The sequence below is a fragment of the Aythya ferina genome (assembly GCF_964211825.1).
Source record: "Aythya ferina genome assembly, chromosome: 4".
NCBI lineage: Eukaryota > Metazoa > Chordata > Aves > Anseriformes > Anatidae > Aythya > Aythya ferina.
This window is the reverse complement of record NC_140300.1, coordinates 23,600,815-23,619,362: the sequence shown is the minus strand read 5'-3', so window position 1 is coordinate 23,619,362 and position 18,548 is coordinate 23,600,815. Positions and strand designations below refer to the sequence as shown.

The window sequence follows — 18,548 nt, the reverse complement described above, 5'->3', positions numbered from 1 at the left end:
CAGTCGCTGGGCATCCAGCGAAGCACCGAGCAATACCTCAGCACGCGGGCTGGGGAGAAGCAGAGCCACCCTTTCAGCTCATTGAGGCAGAAAATGGGCAGTTTGGGCCCCTTCTCCCCTGCCCCCAGCCTTGCATGCCCTGGTTTTATACGAAGTGAGCAAGACAGCTTATTGCCTCCAGCTGACAGGGCCAGTTCAGCAGCAGTGAATTAGACAGAGCGCATTTTTAAGAGGTTACACTAAGACTAAATGACAAGCAGTGTTTCTCAGATTGTCACTGATTTGGTGAGCATCACGGCACTGGCGTCTGATAGGGTGCCATAGCGGGCTGAGGGGACTGCCCAGCTCCTTACCAACACAAAAGCTCAGCTGCACAGCTCATGCCTGCGTCTTTGCAATACCAAACACAACGCTTCCACCCACCTCCAGAGGAACACCAGACAAACCATAAAACCAAACCAGATCACTGACCGAGAATATTAACAATTACCTGGGGATGGTGGCTAGCACACATGGCATGAAGGAATGAGTCCGTGAGAAGTAGTGTCTCTGGTCTGGAACAGCACATTGCTGATAGCCTACGGCTGAAAGTATCTGACCGTGGTGGATGCAAGACCTAGTGCATGCATCCACCAGTGCATGCCCAGCCTTGGTCTTACACAGCAGCTCCCTGGCCAAGCTGGGCTGGTGGCAGGGGGACTGGGGAAACCTCCTTCCCTTGGATATTAGGACTCATTGAGTCTTTAATTAAGTAATTGAGTCTTTAACCTAAATATTAGTTTACCCACCTGTAAAATCAACATAAGGCTTGACCAGTTTAGGTGGCTTGCTCAAAGACACACAGTCAGAGGAAGAGAGATAATGTGGAAGGTTGAAATCCTGTAGACACCTTTTCCTGAGCAACATTTGCCAGGGAGCCACAAAATCCTAACCAATATGAGCTGTAAAAGCAACGTGCAGTTTACTTGCAGTAACCTTCTCATGGTTGGATAGCCCAAAGCCTCCCCAGAGCTTGTTTTTAATTAACTTAAAACCTATGCTACAGCTTCTATAATTAAAGCCATAACAAATACATTTCATATTTCATAAAAGAACAGAGATCCATTTTTCTAATAACTGTACAGGTGAAAGTAGAAGCCATTCACAGGCATAGCCAATGGTTTATCTTGTCATTATGGTAGTGGCAGTGGGCCATTTGAATGCATGGACTTTCTTTACCCATAAACCTAATAATGACTAAGTGTGACCAGCACTCACTGGTGGTTGTACCCACCAAAAGGTTTACTGGCATGATAGAGGGGAGAGACTTTCCTGCTGCTACTGCTCGTGATGTACAGAGCACGTACATGAATAAAGGGAAATCTGTTCTTAGGGCTTTAAACTAGGCACCTTACAAGAAACCTAGAAATACTTAGGTTTTAAGTATGTAAACTCGGTCTACTTTTATTTCATGCAAGAACAATGCCACAGCATACTGTAAAACTATGAGCAGCACATAATATCTACCATGTGACGGTAGCATTGGAGCTGCATTTCTCTAACACTGAATGTGAACAATATCATGTCTAAATGATTATTTCTGCCCCCTTTTCTGAGGGGATCCTGCCTGCTTGGGAGCTTTTCCAGCTCCCCCTTCCTGACTGGCACCCTTCCGCAGTTTCCAGCTAACAATACACACACATCCTCTGAGTCTCTTAAATGCCGATGTCAGTCAGGAGACCTGGCTTGTAGCCCTGACTGCCACCAGCTCAAAAAGCATCCTCAGTGTGTTACTTCATGCTACTCAGCTTCTAAACCTGCTGCATGCAGTTGTTATAGTGATGCCTGTATGATTTTATGTACGCTCTGAAATCTTCTACGTGCTATAGGGCTGGGATGTCTTGTGGTGAAGACACTGAATTAGGAGGTAGAGTAACAGTGAATGAATTCCAGCTTCCGCTGTTAACATGATTTTCAGGCAAGCTGTTTCACCACTGTCTGTTTTAGTTTATCTGTTAAATGGAGGTGATATTTGCCAGCCTCGAAGGAAGGAGTGGGTACACTCAAGAGCATTTGAGAAAGAGCTGGTGGCAAAGCTTAAGTGCTCAGATATAAAAATGTTTGGTAATGCATGGAATTCTTCAGTGTAAATGAAAAGGTCACTGTTTTGCTCACCTTCCAAAACAGCAATGTAGTAGGAACAATAACTGCATTCATTTTTCAGGATGTTCAACTTTCTAAAAAAAGAACCTCTGTATTTTTCTATTTTAAGTTTGTCTTGTGCAAATAACTGTCTCTCCAAAAATACTATATATCCATTTTGGGTAAGTGGAAAAATTCAGGGCTCAGGAATGACATCTGTATTGCATAAACAGTAAGTAGCACTTGACACTATCTTATCTAAGCATATGATCTTAAAAAAAAAAAAAGAGAGACAAAACCCTCATTCCTGTGAACTGTTCCATGTTATCATGGAAAATATTAACAAGATATTTGTGGCTGTTTTTAAAATAGCAGCAATTAAAATGCTTCAAAGCCACAACTGAAAGCTTACATCGTCAGAAAAAGGATCTTTCAGTTTTACAGATGTCCTTCATAAATTTACACATACACAAATATTACCCTCATTATTTCTCCTCAAACAAAGCTCTCCACGTTAAAAGAAACCAGTTGGACATAAGGACAGAGAGAGGGGAGAGATATAAAGACACATTGATGTAATCAACCTTTTAACTCAAAAGGAACATTTTCTGACTTGCTCTCTTCTGATTTTAGCTTTCTTTAGGTTTAATGGCTGTAAATATTTTTTAAGAGTCTTCACAGTATGTCACCACTGAGCAAAGTCTAACAAGAAACTGCATTAAGATTGCAGCCACAACCACGATCACCTGAGAGCTGGCCTCTCCAGCTGCTTTTAACTTTGGTGGTAGTTTTATAGCAGACCCTATTCCCTTTTGAAGCTTTCTCTCTGAAACTTTTTTCCATAAATACGTTTTTGCAAGCCTTTCTTTTCTTGGATGACCCCCTCTATTCACATTACCCATTACATATTCCATTTACCCCTTCTTTCCCTGTTCAAGTCTGTCCTACACAAGGTCTTTGGTAAAATGCAACAGAAGAATGTACCTGCCAGTAATTACCACCATCTGTTATTTGGCCTTTGTTTAAAAACACCCACAATTTTTATCCTTCAATACTTAGTTTTAACTGTTCATTAGGATGTATTTAAGTCTTGTCTCAACCCTTCCCACTCCCCATAGCAGGTTAGATGGTTTCTCTTTTGTCAGAGGAAAAAGATGGAAAGAGTTACTTCTGTAAGAATACTGGAAATGACGATGTTTGGGGTAATCTCTGCACTGTTAGTCAGTTAAGATCATAGACTGAAGGATTTTGGCTATCTGCTAACCAGCAGCAAGCAAGAAAAACACCAGACTTTGGGCTGGTGCCCAGAGATAACACGCAATCCCCTCCCTGTGCAGCAGCCCGACAGAAGGCAACGATTCCTTGCCAGAGCCCTGGGCACTGACCTCGGCAGCGGAACCCTTTCCAGCCGCTTCTGTTGGTTTCAGCTTCCATACGATTGCTCGTTCAGCTACCAAATTTGTCATTGCCAAAATTCTTTGATTTGAATAGCATTACCATTTCCTGCCGTTGACTGTGTGAGAGTGAAAGACAGCCTTGATGGCAGATTAGCTGTCCTCTTCCCAGCCAGCAGGAACCATCCCTCTCCAACCGTGTCAGAGCAAAAGAGTTACCATGAGCTCATTTGGGAACCTGGATGTCAGCAAGAGGACCAAGGGAAGGAGGGATTTGCGAAGGGATCTGTGATCCTGCACCACGTAGAAGAGAAGAACAAGAGCCCCAGGGCCACATTGCTCAGCAGACAGTGGAATTAAACCCTCCTTGGGCAAAACCTTCCAGGCAAGGTTTCATCAACTAGAGTGAGATCATGAGCGTATGAGATAACACGAGACGATGTGTTATAAGGTTAAAGTCTTTCCTAGTTGCTAACATTTTCTTAAGATTTTTCCCCATGGATCTGGTTTGACCAAAGAGGTCTTTTTGTTTGTTTTTTCCCTTGAAAACGGTCTATCGAGTGAAAATGAATTGCTCTTCTTCTGCCCTACTATGAGGCAGCTGTGGGTGACAGCAGGTACCCAGAATGGAATGGAGCATCTCTTAGCATTTGATGAAAGTTCAGAGCAGAGAGGTTTTGGAAGTCTTTCATCAAACAAGGGACTGGGGAAAATGCTGCCATCATCCTATATGGGACCCCTCTAATGAAAAGGATGAAGAGTATAAAGAATCCAAACCCAGGAAAAAGTACTTTTACCCACAGCACCTGAAGTTGGCTACAGGAGGAGAAGCTGACAAAGGGACACTTTTAGATGCATAGCATCTGACCAACAAACACGAGGGATACCAAAGGTATCCAAGATAGTATAGAATCACAGAATGGTTTGTGTCCAAGGGACCTTAAAGACCATCTAGCTCCAACCTCCCTGCCAGGGGCAGGGACACCTCCCACTAGACCAGATTGCTTAAAGCCTCATCCAACCTGGCCTTGAACACCTCCAGGGATGGGGCATCCATAGCTTCTCTGGGCATATTCAGGTACAGAGAAAACTTCTGGGATACTAGGATAAAAATACGCAGAAAAAGAAAGAGACCAAGGCTATACACAATCAGTGTGTCAATAAACATAATCCAGCTTTAGGGTCCTGGTACCCATTCATGACCACTGATGCCATCTGATGCATAATACTCATCTGGGCTGAAATCATCCTGCCACTTCAAATACTTTCAAAACCACTGATGAGTAAACTTTGGATTGGCAAACTTTATGCTGGATTGAGTATTTTTTTTTTTGTCTTCACAGGAAAAATTAAAAAAAAGAGCTTGAAGCTGTCAGGAACTCTGCCATGGTTTCTGACTAATTCAGCTAAAGCGTAATTATATGTTTGCATTTGACCAAGATCAAATGTGCACTGCTGAGTGAGCCGGTTGTGACCAAGTGATCAGATCTCCCTAAATGAGCAAAAAACCACAGCCTGAATCTGAAGATAAGTTCAGGCAGACCTGCAGAGATACCACTTCAATTTGAATGGCTGGAGGCAAGAAAACCAAAAGGACAATGTGGCAAGCAAACAACAGGGGAAACTCTGCACATAGAAGCATCAGAGGTTCCAAGCACTCACTTTGTTTTGGGACAGAGGGTTTTCTAGCAGCTGTGAAACTGGATCAAGAAGCATAGACCACAGGTAGTGCAAACTGCAGGAGCAGAGAACGGAGCTCAAAACATATGGGGATGCTGCCAACAAGCGGTGACAAAGACAGAGGTGGAGCCCTCGAGATCATCAGTGAGATCCTGACCGTATCTGAAACGGTTAGAAACTTCCTGTTTTTCTCCCTGGAGGCCAGTATTTCTTGTTCTTCTCAGTGCGACCAGGCTGAGCAACAACTAGCTGAGCTCTTCAAGCTGCTGAGAAAGCTCTGGGGAAAGAGCAGTACCCACAGGGACAATGCACACCTGCACACACACACGGACATAACTGGATAAACCCTAAAACATGAATGATGCAAGGCTGCTTATTTCAACAGCCACCCCACCCCTGGCAGTGGGACGTGAAGGATGTGACAATTAAACAAGGATTATCATCCCCTGGCATTAGCTAAATGTCTAGGGAAGGATTTTGCACCCTTCTCATCCAGCCTCCCCCTGCTTCCTCACAGCAATCACCAGCAAAAAACCCTCTAGAAGTTTAAGAAGTCTTTTCTAAAATGCAATTAAAAGGTTGCTCTTAAAGTGTTTCTTGGCCTTGAAAGTTAAATAGTTAAACCAAGTTACTCGGATAGGAAGACGGACACTGGATTTGAAAATGTCTCATTTCCTTTGTGCAGAGGCACTACTCACACTGGAAAAAAACATGGAAATACTACACGCTGCTACTTCCAATAATGGACAAGTTAAGCAGTAAGAGACTTCTAGAAAGTGTTGAGGAAAAACAGACTATGAACAGAAAGTGACATCTTAACTGTGTTTTGGTTTCTTTTAACCAGTCATAAAACTTATCTACTCCACATGCTGTGGGTGAAGCGTTCCTACAAATGCCTACAAAATGGGATTTGTGTTAGTCAAGATGTCCACATGCACTTCATTCTATTACAGACGTCCAGTAATGAGTTTCAATATGAACAATTTTTAATGCATACTTTATGCGTACTTAGAACACGTACTTAGTTATAGCCTAGCTCTCTGCTCCCATAATTAACCATAAACATGAAAATAGCCCCACTACCCTGGCCATATTATTTTGTGCACTTCAGCTGCAACAGTAGCAGACTAGGAAAGCATATTGAATGCCACAATATGAAGAGCCTGAGAAGTAGCCAGTCTTCTCAGTTCTCCATAACAAACTAATGGCTTCACGAACCTAACAGCACCGATATATGCAAAGATCACACCAACTGCTAGCTGGGTTCTGCAGCAGTCCCCACAGGCAGTACACAGAGTCTACTGAAAGCATACTGGAGTTGAGATATTCTAAAGCAACATCCACTTCACTACAAACAGAAGGAAAAAATGGTAGTTGGAGTAAAACTTTAAGCATTAACGCTTCTTTTCCCTCATAAAATGATAATATTCTTGTTTTTGCTGAAAATGACAAAGGCTATCAGGCCAGGTTTACACCTCAGCAGGTGCAGGGGCCAGAACTCACCTACCACCCATGGGGCTACTGCAAATTGCACGCAAAGAGCACGCGGGTGCAAAAGCTATTTGCCTGAAAAGGACCTAATCCTGCCCCCGCCAAAAACCCAGACCGAGTTGCTATATGCACCTTAAACACAGATAAAACAAGAAGAGGAAGGGAGTACCGCATTGTCCTGCTCTTTCCCAGCATCGAGCTGAAGCAGCTTCAGTTTCTGCAGCGTCGCCCTCATAGCAGCGGCCTCCTGTGCACCACCCGGGGTGAGATCCACTCGCTGCAGGTTCCTCAGGAGAGCTGGACCCAACGCAGGAACCTAAAAAGTGCACTGAGCAGCCCGGCCCAGCCCACGCCCCACACCTCTTCCCATCGCCAGCCCTCCCTTGGGCTGCAGGCTGCAGCACGGTCCTGCCCTCGAAGTTTCCTGTGCCGTGCGGAAGCCAGAACGCGCCTGGAAAGCTCCCGGTATTGCGATTTGCTTGCTGGGTGACTTTGTACGATGCCCACAGACCGGCGTTTTATTGAGCTCTCTGCAGTTCTGTGCTTGCTGTGTCGTGCCGCTGATTACATTCCTTCTTCCGTCCCGACAGTGGAAAGTTTCAGCAGCAGAGCTCCCTCACACACGCTTTTCACTGACTGCTTCTTACATTTCCCCCTCCTACCCTCTTCTCAGGGCTTATTCACCTACGAAGCACATCGTAGTCAATGATCTGGGCTCTTGGATCAGATTTTATTTGGTTTTGGCTAAGCCACGCTGTCTTTCAATAGCAGCAAAGCCACAAAACGGCAATAAAACACCTTTAAAACCAGGATTCAGGCACCGTCTCTACCACTCTGAAACCCCACTTTTTCCCATTAACTTCTCCTTCAGGAGCTCGCAGCCCCAGGTTTCCTCACAGACAGCGCTCCGCGTGTAGCTGTCCCAAGCCAGTTCTGTCTGACTCCTAAAAACACACTGGAAAACATTTGTGAAATACAACACACAAGCCGGAGACATAAAATCCAGCGACGGGGCTCGTCCTTATTGATCTTCTGTGGTTTTGATAAAGGCGGATCACTTCAAAGGGCTCAGGATGCGTTACTGGAGGGCACGGCTGCACATTTCTGCCACATGTGCTGACTGCGCTTCCGCTCCTCGGCGAGAACAATGGAGCCTCGGCAGCTGAATCAGCTCTCCCCAAACCACCCATCCCCACGGGCAAGAGGGACTCACTCCCTGCAGGTCTCTTTAATCATTTCTTACAGCAGAGATATCCTAGAACTCGCAGCCACGAGGCTCCTGGAGTAGGTAAAATTGAGAAAATGCGTGCGTGTTCTCATGAATGAAGCCCCAAATACAGTTGTGATTAGATTGTGCTACCCCATGTGTAGATTGTGCTACCCCATTGAAATAGATTAATGATGTTACAATAAAATAATCAAGGGCTGATTCTGCTGTTTCCTCCCTCCTGAGCATTACCAGTACCAACAGGGAATTCTGGTATTCTGGAAAAATAATGCACACAGCTGGAAGGCTGGGCTGGACAGCCGGACTCTTCACTCTAGCAATCTCACCCTACAGTTCACATCCCATCTGCCTGCCGTGGGAGCACTGGAGGAGGAGAGCAACACAACTTAATTTGGAACACGGTAAGTTCAGATACCACTGCAACCTGGGGCTGAGCTCACGTATTTGAATGCATTCACAGGCACAGAGACCCAACTTCTGAGGTTCGCTTGTGAATTTATCTGAGCAGGGTTTTCTACCCCGGCATCCAGTGAATACTCAGCCTGCTGTTTCAAGCATAACAGATTTGTAAGTTAAATTCTGGCTAGCTTTAATTCATTTTCTGAGTTTGCTTCTAATATCCAAAAAATGTAATATACAGCCAAACAGAAAGAGTTTTAAAAAATACACATACTACATTCTCTCATTGCATATCTGTAATGTCAGCCCCATACATGTGCTTTGACTTCACTCACAGCCCACTTGGGATTGAACTCCCCTTGAGACTGCTTCCTGGAAGTCTAGTTCAGCTGTGGCTGAGCTGTCCTAAGGTGGCATCAAGACTTTTAGAGCAGACTGAAATATCTCTGTGTGTATGTGTGTAAAAGTCAAGGCACTGCGCGTTATCTGCAAAAGGAAAATTTATCATGTACAGAGTTCTTATACGACTTGTTGGAAGTTCACCATCTCAGGTTGTGTGAATGGGTTTATCCTGAGATCTTGCCAGTTTGCATTCTGTAACTTGAGCCCGTAAGTCGAAACCTACACTTTATTTGTTTGATGTTGCTGGGAACATTTCTGACTCTTGCAAACACAGCTGCCATACAGGTACTCTTTAAAAACACAACTGTAAAGCTTCTGCTGAAACAAAACAAAACAAAAAGGCAAAAAGTCTTCATTTTAATGGAAAATTGGAAGCACGTTTTCTACAGTTCACAACCTGCAGAGCACCCACTGAAAATCTCCTACAAGCAAAGAGGAGGCCTGCACACAAACAGTGCATGCACTCCCATGTCTGTTGTCCTCTGGATGCAACTATTTCATTATTGAATTAGTAACTTAGAGGTAAGTTACACTCTGAAGTTCTTTCAGTTTTGAGAAGAGAAACCTCGGTCCTTAGGACCAGGTATCCATACATCATGCTCACAACGTGTCAGTTTTCACTTCCATCCTGCTAAGGAGCAGACATCCCAGAACATCAGCTAATGCCAAACACTAAGGCCAATGAATCATGTGCCTTATTTTTTCCCCTCCAGTGTTAATAGTGAAGAATAAAGTGCATTTTGTTAGCAGTTCTAGGAATGCCAGCATTTTGGTTCTCAGGCAGCACCTTTTCTCACTGTTGGGTCCTGTGCTAGCTCACCACACAGCAAAATAGCAACTCATCACAATACTTTTACAAGCTTTTATTGCCAAAAAAAGGCACAAGGAGAACGCAAACAGAACTTCAAATTTGGAAACAAGTCAGTTTCAATGGCACTGAAATTCTTACCTAAAGCCCACCAGGGTTTTTGGATTGATTTCAGACAATCTTAGGCTGTCAAAGATAAGGCAAGGAGGCATTCCCCTGCTGGTGGAATAGCAGGAGAGGTGAAACTGTCCCAGCTAGCACAGCATCTTACATTTGCTCTGGACAGCCACTAAGTGGCACTTAAACACCTCGGCTCGAGCTGTGATGAGTCTGCAAACTGTTGTGAAGGGAGAGGGGAAAAAAGCTACTCACTCTGGGGACCTTAGAGCAGGGGCTAAGCGCCCACAGAGAAGTGAAAGTGGTGAACGGAGCTTTGCTGTTCAAGACTTCAGCATGTTATTGCTTCCTAGGCAAATGCCAGGCCCCTGTTTACATTTTTAATCAAAGGAATAAGCCTGATTTTCCTACTAGGGGTGTTAAATCAGCTGTGTTAATCATCCTGAACACACTAATGCACGACAGCTATTGCTTTCTTTTGATCTGGTTTCGAAGGTGGTTTTGTCTCATCGAAAATCTTTCTCAAGGAATTAACCACAGAAATCAGAAGCCACGTACCTGCAAGCGCACTCGCGTTACATGTGCCTGAAGCCAGGCTGGGCTTTGTTTCTTTGCTTGTTTATTTGTTAAGGCTGAAACAAGAGGCTTTAGGAAACTAAAAGCTCTCCATTAGTTACACAGAAGGATAAAACTTTGCCCAAGGCAGGAGGGATCAGCAGCCCAGCTGTTTTTACAACCCTGATACATCTCGGTAAGTGTCACAGGGAAAAGCAGGGGGAGGGTGGGAAAGAAAGCAGCAGCACGCATCGGGCTGTAGTTTCCTGCAAAGGACAAGGCAAGGATAAACTGGCATTATCCACTCAATCCTCGTATCAGATCGTCGATGCTCAACCTTTGGGGCAGGCACACATACCCATTTAAGCCTGTGTTTGTCCAGTCACACAAATCATCCTTTAGGAAAATATTTCCCACAACCCTTCCCATAACTTGACGTCCTCAGAGAGGGTAAAATAACAGAAATATAGAGCAACTGTGTCTATAGCAGGCAAGGGAAAGCACCAATTTTATGATAGTGATTTGTTACCATTATTCACTTGGACATATATTGGGATGGGAGACCGTGGTAGTGCAGTAAATAGAGCAGTTATATACGCCTCCTCTGCTCGGGGTCTCTGCTCCACCAGGCAGAGAGCCCCCATCTGATGACCCTGAGGGCACAGCAGAAATGCCGGGGCCATGCAGGCAAAACTCTAAATGACAAGCTGATTGCGTGGAAAAACAAGGAGCTATTTCAGGAGAGTGATTTACTCAGTATCATTATTTATTAATTGGCATCTTTGGGTTTTAATGTGTGTGGCTTGAATTTATCCATTAGGGCCACTTTAGAACCTGAAAAAGGAATAAATTGCAGGAACACGAACGTACATGTTAAAGCATCTCCAAGGGAGCTAAAGCCCAAGCTTTTTGGAGAAACTTGTGAAGCAAAGAAAAAGAGAAAGTTTTTGGTTTTACTCATCTTGAGGGAAGATCACTGACATAGGACCCAGTCCTAAAACCTGATTTATGCAAGAGTTTGTCTGGATATTTTGCATTAACCCACATGACAGCTATTGCCTTTGTTTTTTCATATATTTGAGAGAGCAATCTCCCCCATTTAAAAATGTTATCTTTCACTAACTGAATTACACTGTCTTCAATATGTCATTGTATGGTGTGCCATGAAAACTAACACTGCATTAAATAAGACTGACTCTTTACACAAACTGTTCTTTGCCAAAGCAGTTCTATTTTCCCTTCTAAAACATATTTTCTGGCTTTGAATTGCATAGAACCCTCACTGCACCACATACCAAAAAATTGATTTTAAAACATCGCAACTGCACATACTTTAAATTCCTTACGATCATTAATTACATGAAAAATATAAACTGTCTATTGAATCCAGATTAGATTTTCTGACTTGCATTTGGCATTCAACAAGGCTGCATTCTTCCAAGCATCCTCTATTCTCAAATCAACTTTAATAAGCCACAGCAATGGGTAACTACAGGAAACACGGCAGAGCTCCCTTATGATTAGTTATCCTCTGTGGTATTTTACATTCAGGCTAACATTCAACATTGATATGAATCAAACAGTATTTTCTGAATTCTTAATTCTGTACACGCATCTAGAAACCCAGGTTGCATTCTCTTTCTTTTGCACAGGCACAACCCATACTTCGTTGCAAGGAGATGTGAGACACACTCACTTTGTGTGCATTGCATCCAACTCCTTTGCAGAAGGCAGACTTCCTACCTTACAGTAAGGTGAGCTGAGTCACTTTGTCGGTACCAATTTAGTTGTTGTTAGCACTTGTGAAGCTGGAGAACCTAATATGTAGTGCTGGAGTGAATGCATGGATACACATAGCCTCTCAACTGAAGACCTACATTGTTCTTCGAGAACTGTGTGGATTTAGAAACCATCAAGTTTTCAAATTCATCTTTTACACTAAGTTATCTGCAAGCTTTTCAAACAGATTTGGATACTGTAGCATCACCAAGACTCTCACAATGTTTTTGAAGTTGGTCACAGAGGGTTCACTTAGTTCTTGGTAACAGTATATAAGTACCAGTAAGTTAGTGCCAGAGTGAGGCTAAAGCCACAAAAATGAAGAAACTGCCATGTGACAGCCTTTCACAACACGTTCAACCCCTCAGAGACAGCTTCACTTGTAATTCTAAGACAATTATGTATAAATCACAGAAGCATACTAAAAGCTCTCAATTCCCATCACAGCACCAGCAGCAGAGACAAGGCTGTACGAAGCTATTTACCAGCACACAGATTGTCCCTGTGCTGTTTGGGACTGCTCAGCAAGGCACCTCCGCCTGCGGGCTCACTGGGCTGGGACGCAGCGATTTCCTCCCAGCAGAGCACACTTCAAGGCCCGTGACTCTTCCAGAGCCCAGGGGGCTGTGTTACCTGTACTGAGGCTGAGTAAGGCTCCATGCTTCCCAGTGTACCTCCACCCATAGAGCCATTCGTTGAGGATCACCATAAAAAATCCCATCAGGGTTCCTGCTGCACAGCCCTGTAGGGCACCTCTGGGGCTGCATGCTATTTCCACCAGCTGCTTGGAAAAATGCCAGGAAAAGTCTGCCCCAAATTACTTTATGTTTTTACTTCAGTTTCTGTATCTGTGAAATGTGACAAAACATATAAGGTGACCTAACAGGGTATGCTGAACTGGTCTGGAGCAGAAAGCAATTCAATTTTTCTGCATTATTGTTTTCTCAGCTATTTTAGTCCTAAAGCAGCTCAACATAGGGCTGCAGAACCATCAATGCCAGCACAGGGGAAAACACTGAGAATGTATGTCAAGGGATGGCTCAGAAGAGGAAATAACAATTTAACTGCCTCTTTTGAGGGAGGACAGCTATTAGCAACTCAAAGTATCACCAGATTACATTTGAACATGGAAGTATAGGTCTGAATCAGGGACCTGAGGTGCCACCTGCTTCGGAAAGCGTGGCCTTGCTTCCCCCAACTCTCACAAAGGTGCTCATGAAGCCGTACTGTGATCAGGTCAGGACGGCAATTTGTTCGCGAATGCATCTCTTTTTCTTTTGGAATATTTAAATTGCTCTCAGCTGGCTCCGTGAGTGATAGCATAGCATGATATGTGAGTAGAGGGAAAAGTGGGATTGCACAGATCAGCAACCAAGGGAGTGCAGGCACCAGCAGCTGCACCAGGCTAGGCTAAGGGAGAGCTTCTCTTTGGAGATATGCAAAGAAACAGGTCAGTCAACGTGTGCTTAGTAGAAGATGAAAGGAAACAAGACAATTTTTATGGCAGGACTTTAAAATGTGACCCCATATCTACAGGCCTAAAGCACCTTTTGACAACAGTAGAATCATGGGATCAAAGGAATACCAGAATTAGGGAAATTGCTTCCTGACACCATTCTCACTAAGGTAAGAACTTATTATGGTGGAGGTTAAGCGTGCAGTATACACTGCACACCACTTGACAATGTACCTGCAGAGGATGCATCTTCAGGACACACAGGTTTATGATCTTTGCAAACACGGGATGAAGCAAGTGATTCAATGCAAAGGAAAAATCTGGCCCACTGCCTAAATACTATAATTCATAGAGTTATTCTGGATAAACTGTTTTCAAACAGATGACTGCAAAAGCAGACACTTAATTTGATGATTCAGGAGACCTCTGAATCATATGCACTGACTGTAGATTCCTACACTTGGATGAAGCCTTACAAATACTGGAAATAAAGTCAAGGTGGACCTGGCCTGATAAAATTCAGTTCTCCCTTTCTATCATCACCTTCACTCCCCTACCATCTTAATTACTGCACCCAGAATTCATAGAAAAATAAATCTTAAAAACAGTGTAAAAGAGCTTTATCAAAGCCTATGGAACATACACTTAACCTCCTCCTGTAATTATTTGCTTCCGTAGTACAAAACCATATGTAATTGCATTTCAGTGCACAATGCTGCACGTGTAGATGACTACTTACACACAAATCATTCTTGAATTAAATCAATGGTGTTTTTCAGGCACTCACTGTACCTATAACGTTATGGCCCAAGTATGCTTTATCTGTTAAAGTGTGGGGAATGTCTAGGTGAGATTGTTGGGAAATCAGATCAAATTTCCATGCTGGAAGGAATGGAGAATGACAAAAAGATTTTCTGCACAAGAGAGGGAAGGAAGGAGGTAAGGATGTAAGGAAGGAATTCTGCAAGGAAGCCCCCCAGAGCCTATAGACAAACTCCAAAATTGTGTAAAAATGTAACAAAAACCAGAGGCAGCTGGGAACATGCTGGTGTTGCAGTTGCTAAATAGTGCCTTATGAACAGAAATAGAAGAGGATCTGAGCTCATTCCCTGTGTTTAGTTTCCTGGACCAAGAGGAAGAAATGAGCTCCATTTCCCTCCTCCTGTACAAATGCTCTGCTCTCCAGCCTGCCTGGTGGCTCTGCTCAGCATCCTCACAGCGGCCGTGGCAGCAGGAGCCTGCCAAGCAGAGCTAGGACAGGTGCTGAACTGCTTCATCCTTCCAAGGCAGAATTTGTTCTGGGCATGCACACTAATTCCAGGGACTCTTACTGATGAAAAATATAAGCGTAGAAAAATGTAAGTGTAAATATAAGATGCCTTACAGATATGGGTTTAGATAGAGGCTATGAATCCTGCACTGTGAGACACAGGTTCCTGAACTCTTCTGTGGTCTCAATCTGTAAAATGGAGACCACAATTCTTCCCTACGTGAAGTTTCAGAAGGAAACTCTACTGTTACTCTTGAGGATGCTTGGGCGTTATGGCCTACAGCTCCTATTGCCTGTACCAGACTTCACAAACTACCAGCATCAGATCTGGTAAGACAAGAGGAATGGTTATTAGTCCAAGAGAAGTGGTCCCAAGCCTGCTAATTAGTTTTTAGCATCAGTTCCACTGTTGTTTCTGCTACAATACCCAACAGAAAAGGTGAAGGAACAATCAATAATGTCAGCATGCGTGAACTTCGGCTCTAAAATGAAGCATACATGACAGATCAGGTGAGACAGAGAACATTTCAATATTAAGTTGAAAAATCCTCAAATAATCTCCTCTGATACAGAATACTGTACTGTCAAAGTCCTGTTAAAAATTCTTTATAGTCATTCTGGAGCAGATTTTTTGGTAGGATTTAGCAGGTTGAGGAAATCACAGGAAAATACAATTTTATACGTTGCTGCCACTGTGAGAGAAGACATTTATCTAACAACCCACATGATGCATTTCATCTTCCCTGCTAAGACGTTATCTCTGACTTCAAGTCAGGAAGTGGCATTGCACAGATCATTTCCTCCATGTGGCAATCAGAAGCGGGGCTGAGGGAAATCATACAATATTTCTTATAAAACAGGAGTGAACAAAGGAGAACTTAGCTGAGCCAGGAATGCCACAGAGTCACTCTAGATTCCGATATGGCACCAGAAAGGCTTGGGACATTACTGCTGGGATGGGGTCAGTGACTGCCAAAGCCCCTGAAAGCAGAGGAAGCTCCCATACCTAAATCCCTGGAACAGCCCCCAGGCATGGAGCTGGTGCAGCGACAGTTACGCTGCTGGCTCAGGATGAGCAAAAGCCCGTTTACTTGCTGAGGACAGCCAAAGCAGAGCTGGCTATTGCATTACACAGGATACTCTGTTAAGGTTTACAGAGCTAAACTTTCACCCACTTCATATAGCAGACTATATAAGTGCACAGGCATGCATTAGATTCTTTGCTCTGTGTTTTCCTCCTGTTTTTAACATGCATTTCTCCAGTTGGTATATGGGAGATGAGAAACTTCCTAAACTGAGAAGTAATGCTAGCACTTGGTTTCTGATGGAGCCTTCTTAATTGCAAGCAAAAAAGTGCATGTGAATAGGAGGGAAAAAAACAGCCAAATCAAGCTCTCAGCTGCACTAAGGCCAGTTACTGTGTTTTGTTCCAGCAGAGTTTTATGCCCCTTGCAAAACTTTAATCTCCCCAGACTCATCAAGCAATAATACACAAAATACCTCCATATTTACAGTTACCTTGCTGAATTCATTAAGAAAAGGAAATGGCCTTATTAAAAATGAGCTACTTATGAGGTCATACCTTTAAGTGTAATGTAAAAACAAGTTGCATAAGAACCCTCTGTCACGAAGCTAAGCCTTGCAACAACTGCTTTGGAGTTCACGGGGCCTTCGCCGTTCCTTTTATAGATGAATAATGTGAAGTTCACTCCCAACTTCAGCTCTGTGCAGCCTCACAGAGACCTAAGTGTTGATTATCTGAAACCAGCTGCTCCAGGCCATAAGCAGCTCCCAAACAGCACGCAACAAAGCGTATTGCATTGCAGGTAATGCAACCTGATCTCCTTAAGCACATAAGCTATTGTAACTCATAAAAGCAGGTGAAGGTTGTTTAAGAAGCAGGAGCTCTTAAACCAACTGCAGGGCCAAAAAACGCAGGCACTGCCACTCTGCTGGCAACGTGCCCGCAGCTGACAGAAGCCCAGTTCCTGGGCCAAAACCTCTCCCTGATTTGTGACACTGCAGAATGAGGGTTTAGAAGCAGCAAGCAGACTTGTGAATGTGTTCTGCAGCTGGGAGGCCACTTCAATCAGGAACAGTCCCACTCCATGTCATGGAAAAGAACAGTCCCATCCAGCGTTCTCCCGCTGTGCCATTAACAGTTCTGGTACACACAAGCATATGTTAGAGATCTCCTGGGACAACTTGCATGGAGATTCTAGAAAAGAGAGAGAACTTACCTTAATCTTTTCAAAACCTGCACTAAACTTTCTATATATCCTTCATACGCCAGCTCTTGATAATCTTTGATAATCTCAGAGAAATATTTCTTCTGAGAAGACACCAGCTGCAAGTTTCTAGGCTCTCCCTCAAACCCTCTAAACCTCCTACTTGTATCACAAAAGGAAATAAACAGGGAAAGTCAAGCTTTCTGAGCATCTGCTTCACTACAAGAGGTGGCAGTGCTGTCTGCTGACTTGTACCCCGCATACAGGAACTTACTGAACCCTGCAGCCAGGAAGAACAAGCGGACACTGCCCTCCACAGCCAGCTAGGAGCAGGCTCACATTCCCAGGCCCTGTCCTCATGGACCATCCTGATAGCAGCTGGAGGAACAATACTGCAGGGCATAAACAGTCCAGGAGCTTCCTAAAGAGCATCAGTGACAGCTTCCTGACCCAAATGACAGAAATCCCAATGAGGACAGGTGCTCTGCAGGACCTTGTACACACAACCAAGGAAGGGCTTGTTGGGGATGTGAAGGTTGAAGGTAGCCTTGGCTCAGGATCCTAAGAGGAAGCAGGGCAAAGAGCCAGATCACAGCCCCGGACTTCACGTGAGCAGATTTTGGCCTCCCTCTTCAGGGATGTGCTTGAAAAAGTCCCATGGGATAAAGACTCTGGAGGGAAGAGGGATCCAAGAAGGTGGATTGTTACTCAAAGATCGCCCCCTTCCAGCTCAAGAGCAGGCTGTCCCAGTGGGCAGGTAAAAATGCCAGCAGCCTGCATGGATGGACAAGGAGCTGCTGGCAAAGCTCTAACAGACAAAGCATGCAGAAGGTGGAAGCAGGGACAGTAACCTTGGAGGAATACAGAGACACTGCTCAAGGATGTAAAGACATTGCTTGGAAAGCCAAAACTCACCTACAGTTGTATCTGCAGAGGGATGTGAAAGGCAACAAGAGGGGCTTCTCTAAGTCCATAGATGACAAAAAGGCAAAGGGAAATGTAGGCCTACTGCTGAGTGGGGCAGGGGTGCTGGTGACACAGGACATGCAAAAGGCTGAGGGACACAATGCCTTCTTCACATCAGGCTTCCATGAAATCATTGAGATGAGAACTGTCATTCTTTATTGACAATAAATATAAAAATATAATAGAGGACAATACAAGTTTCACCTGCCTTAAATCTCAACTGGCCCAGGGCATTCTCAGATACGTTGCAGTGACCAATATTTCACTTGCCAGCCAAAACATGAATCAGTTAAGATTAAAAATACCTAAGAAAAACAAATCATTTGATACATCAAACTAAAACCAGCATAATGGGATGTAGAAATGCTTTTCTGAACTGAAAGTAGAGAACAGAAATTGCTCTTCCTCTAATGCTTCGGCTACTCTGTATTTGTTGGAGACAGCTCAGGAGAAGCTAGGAGCACGCTGACACAGGGTATTAATCTCTCTCATGCCTCAGAGTGAAAGAAGTGCTAAGCAAGGTGTCGTATGGAAGGACAATGTGTTCGTGGACAATGAGTTTACGAAGGAAGCAGCACGCCTCAGGAAACACACAGCCACAGTTCCCAGCACTGTACCTTTCAAACCACCACGACCCAAGTATAGGACAAAAAT

The 18,548-nt window shown here is 44.0% G+C and overlaps 1 protein-coding gene across 6 annotated transcripts in view; it reads right to left on the bottom strand.

Moving 5' to 3' along the window:
- TBC1D1 (TBC1 domain family member 1) overlaps positions 1-18,548 on the bottom strand; it is a 110,147-nt gene that overhangs the window by 79,643 nt on the left and 11,956 nt on the right. Inside the window, exon 1 of one of the 6 annotated variants that reach the window (XM_084517650.1) lies at positions 6,856-7,032. The exons of the other annotated variants lie outside the window; for them this stretch is intronic. Within the exon in view, the coding sequence (XP_084373776.1) occupies positions 6,856-6,921 (66 nt within the window). The 5' untranslated portion in view covers positions 6,922-7,032. Of the gene's footprint in view, positions 1-6,855; positions 7,033-18,548 lie in introns of those variants that run through there. 6 annotated transcript variants of the gene reach the window in all.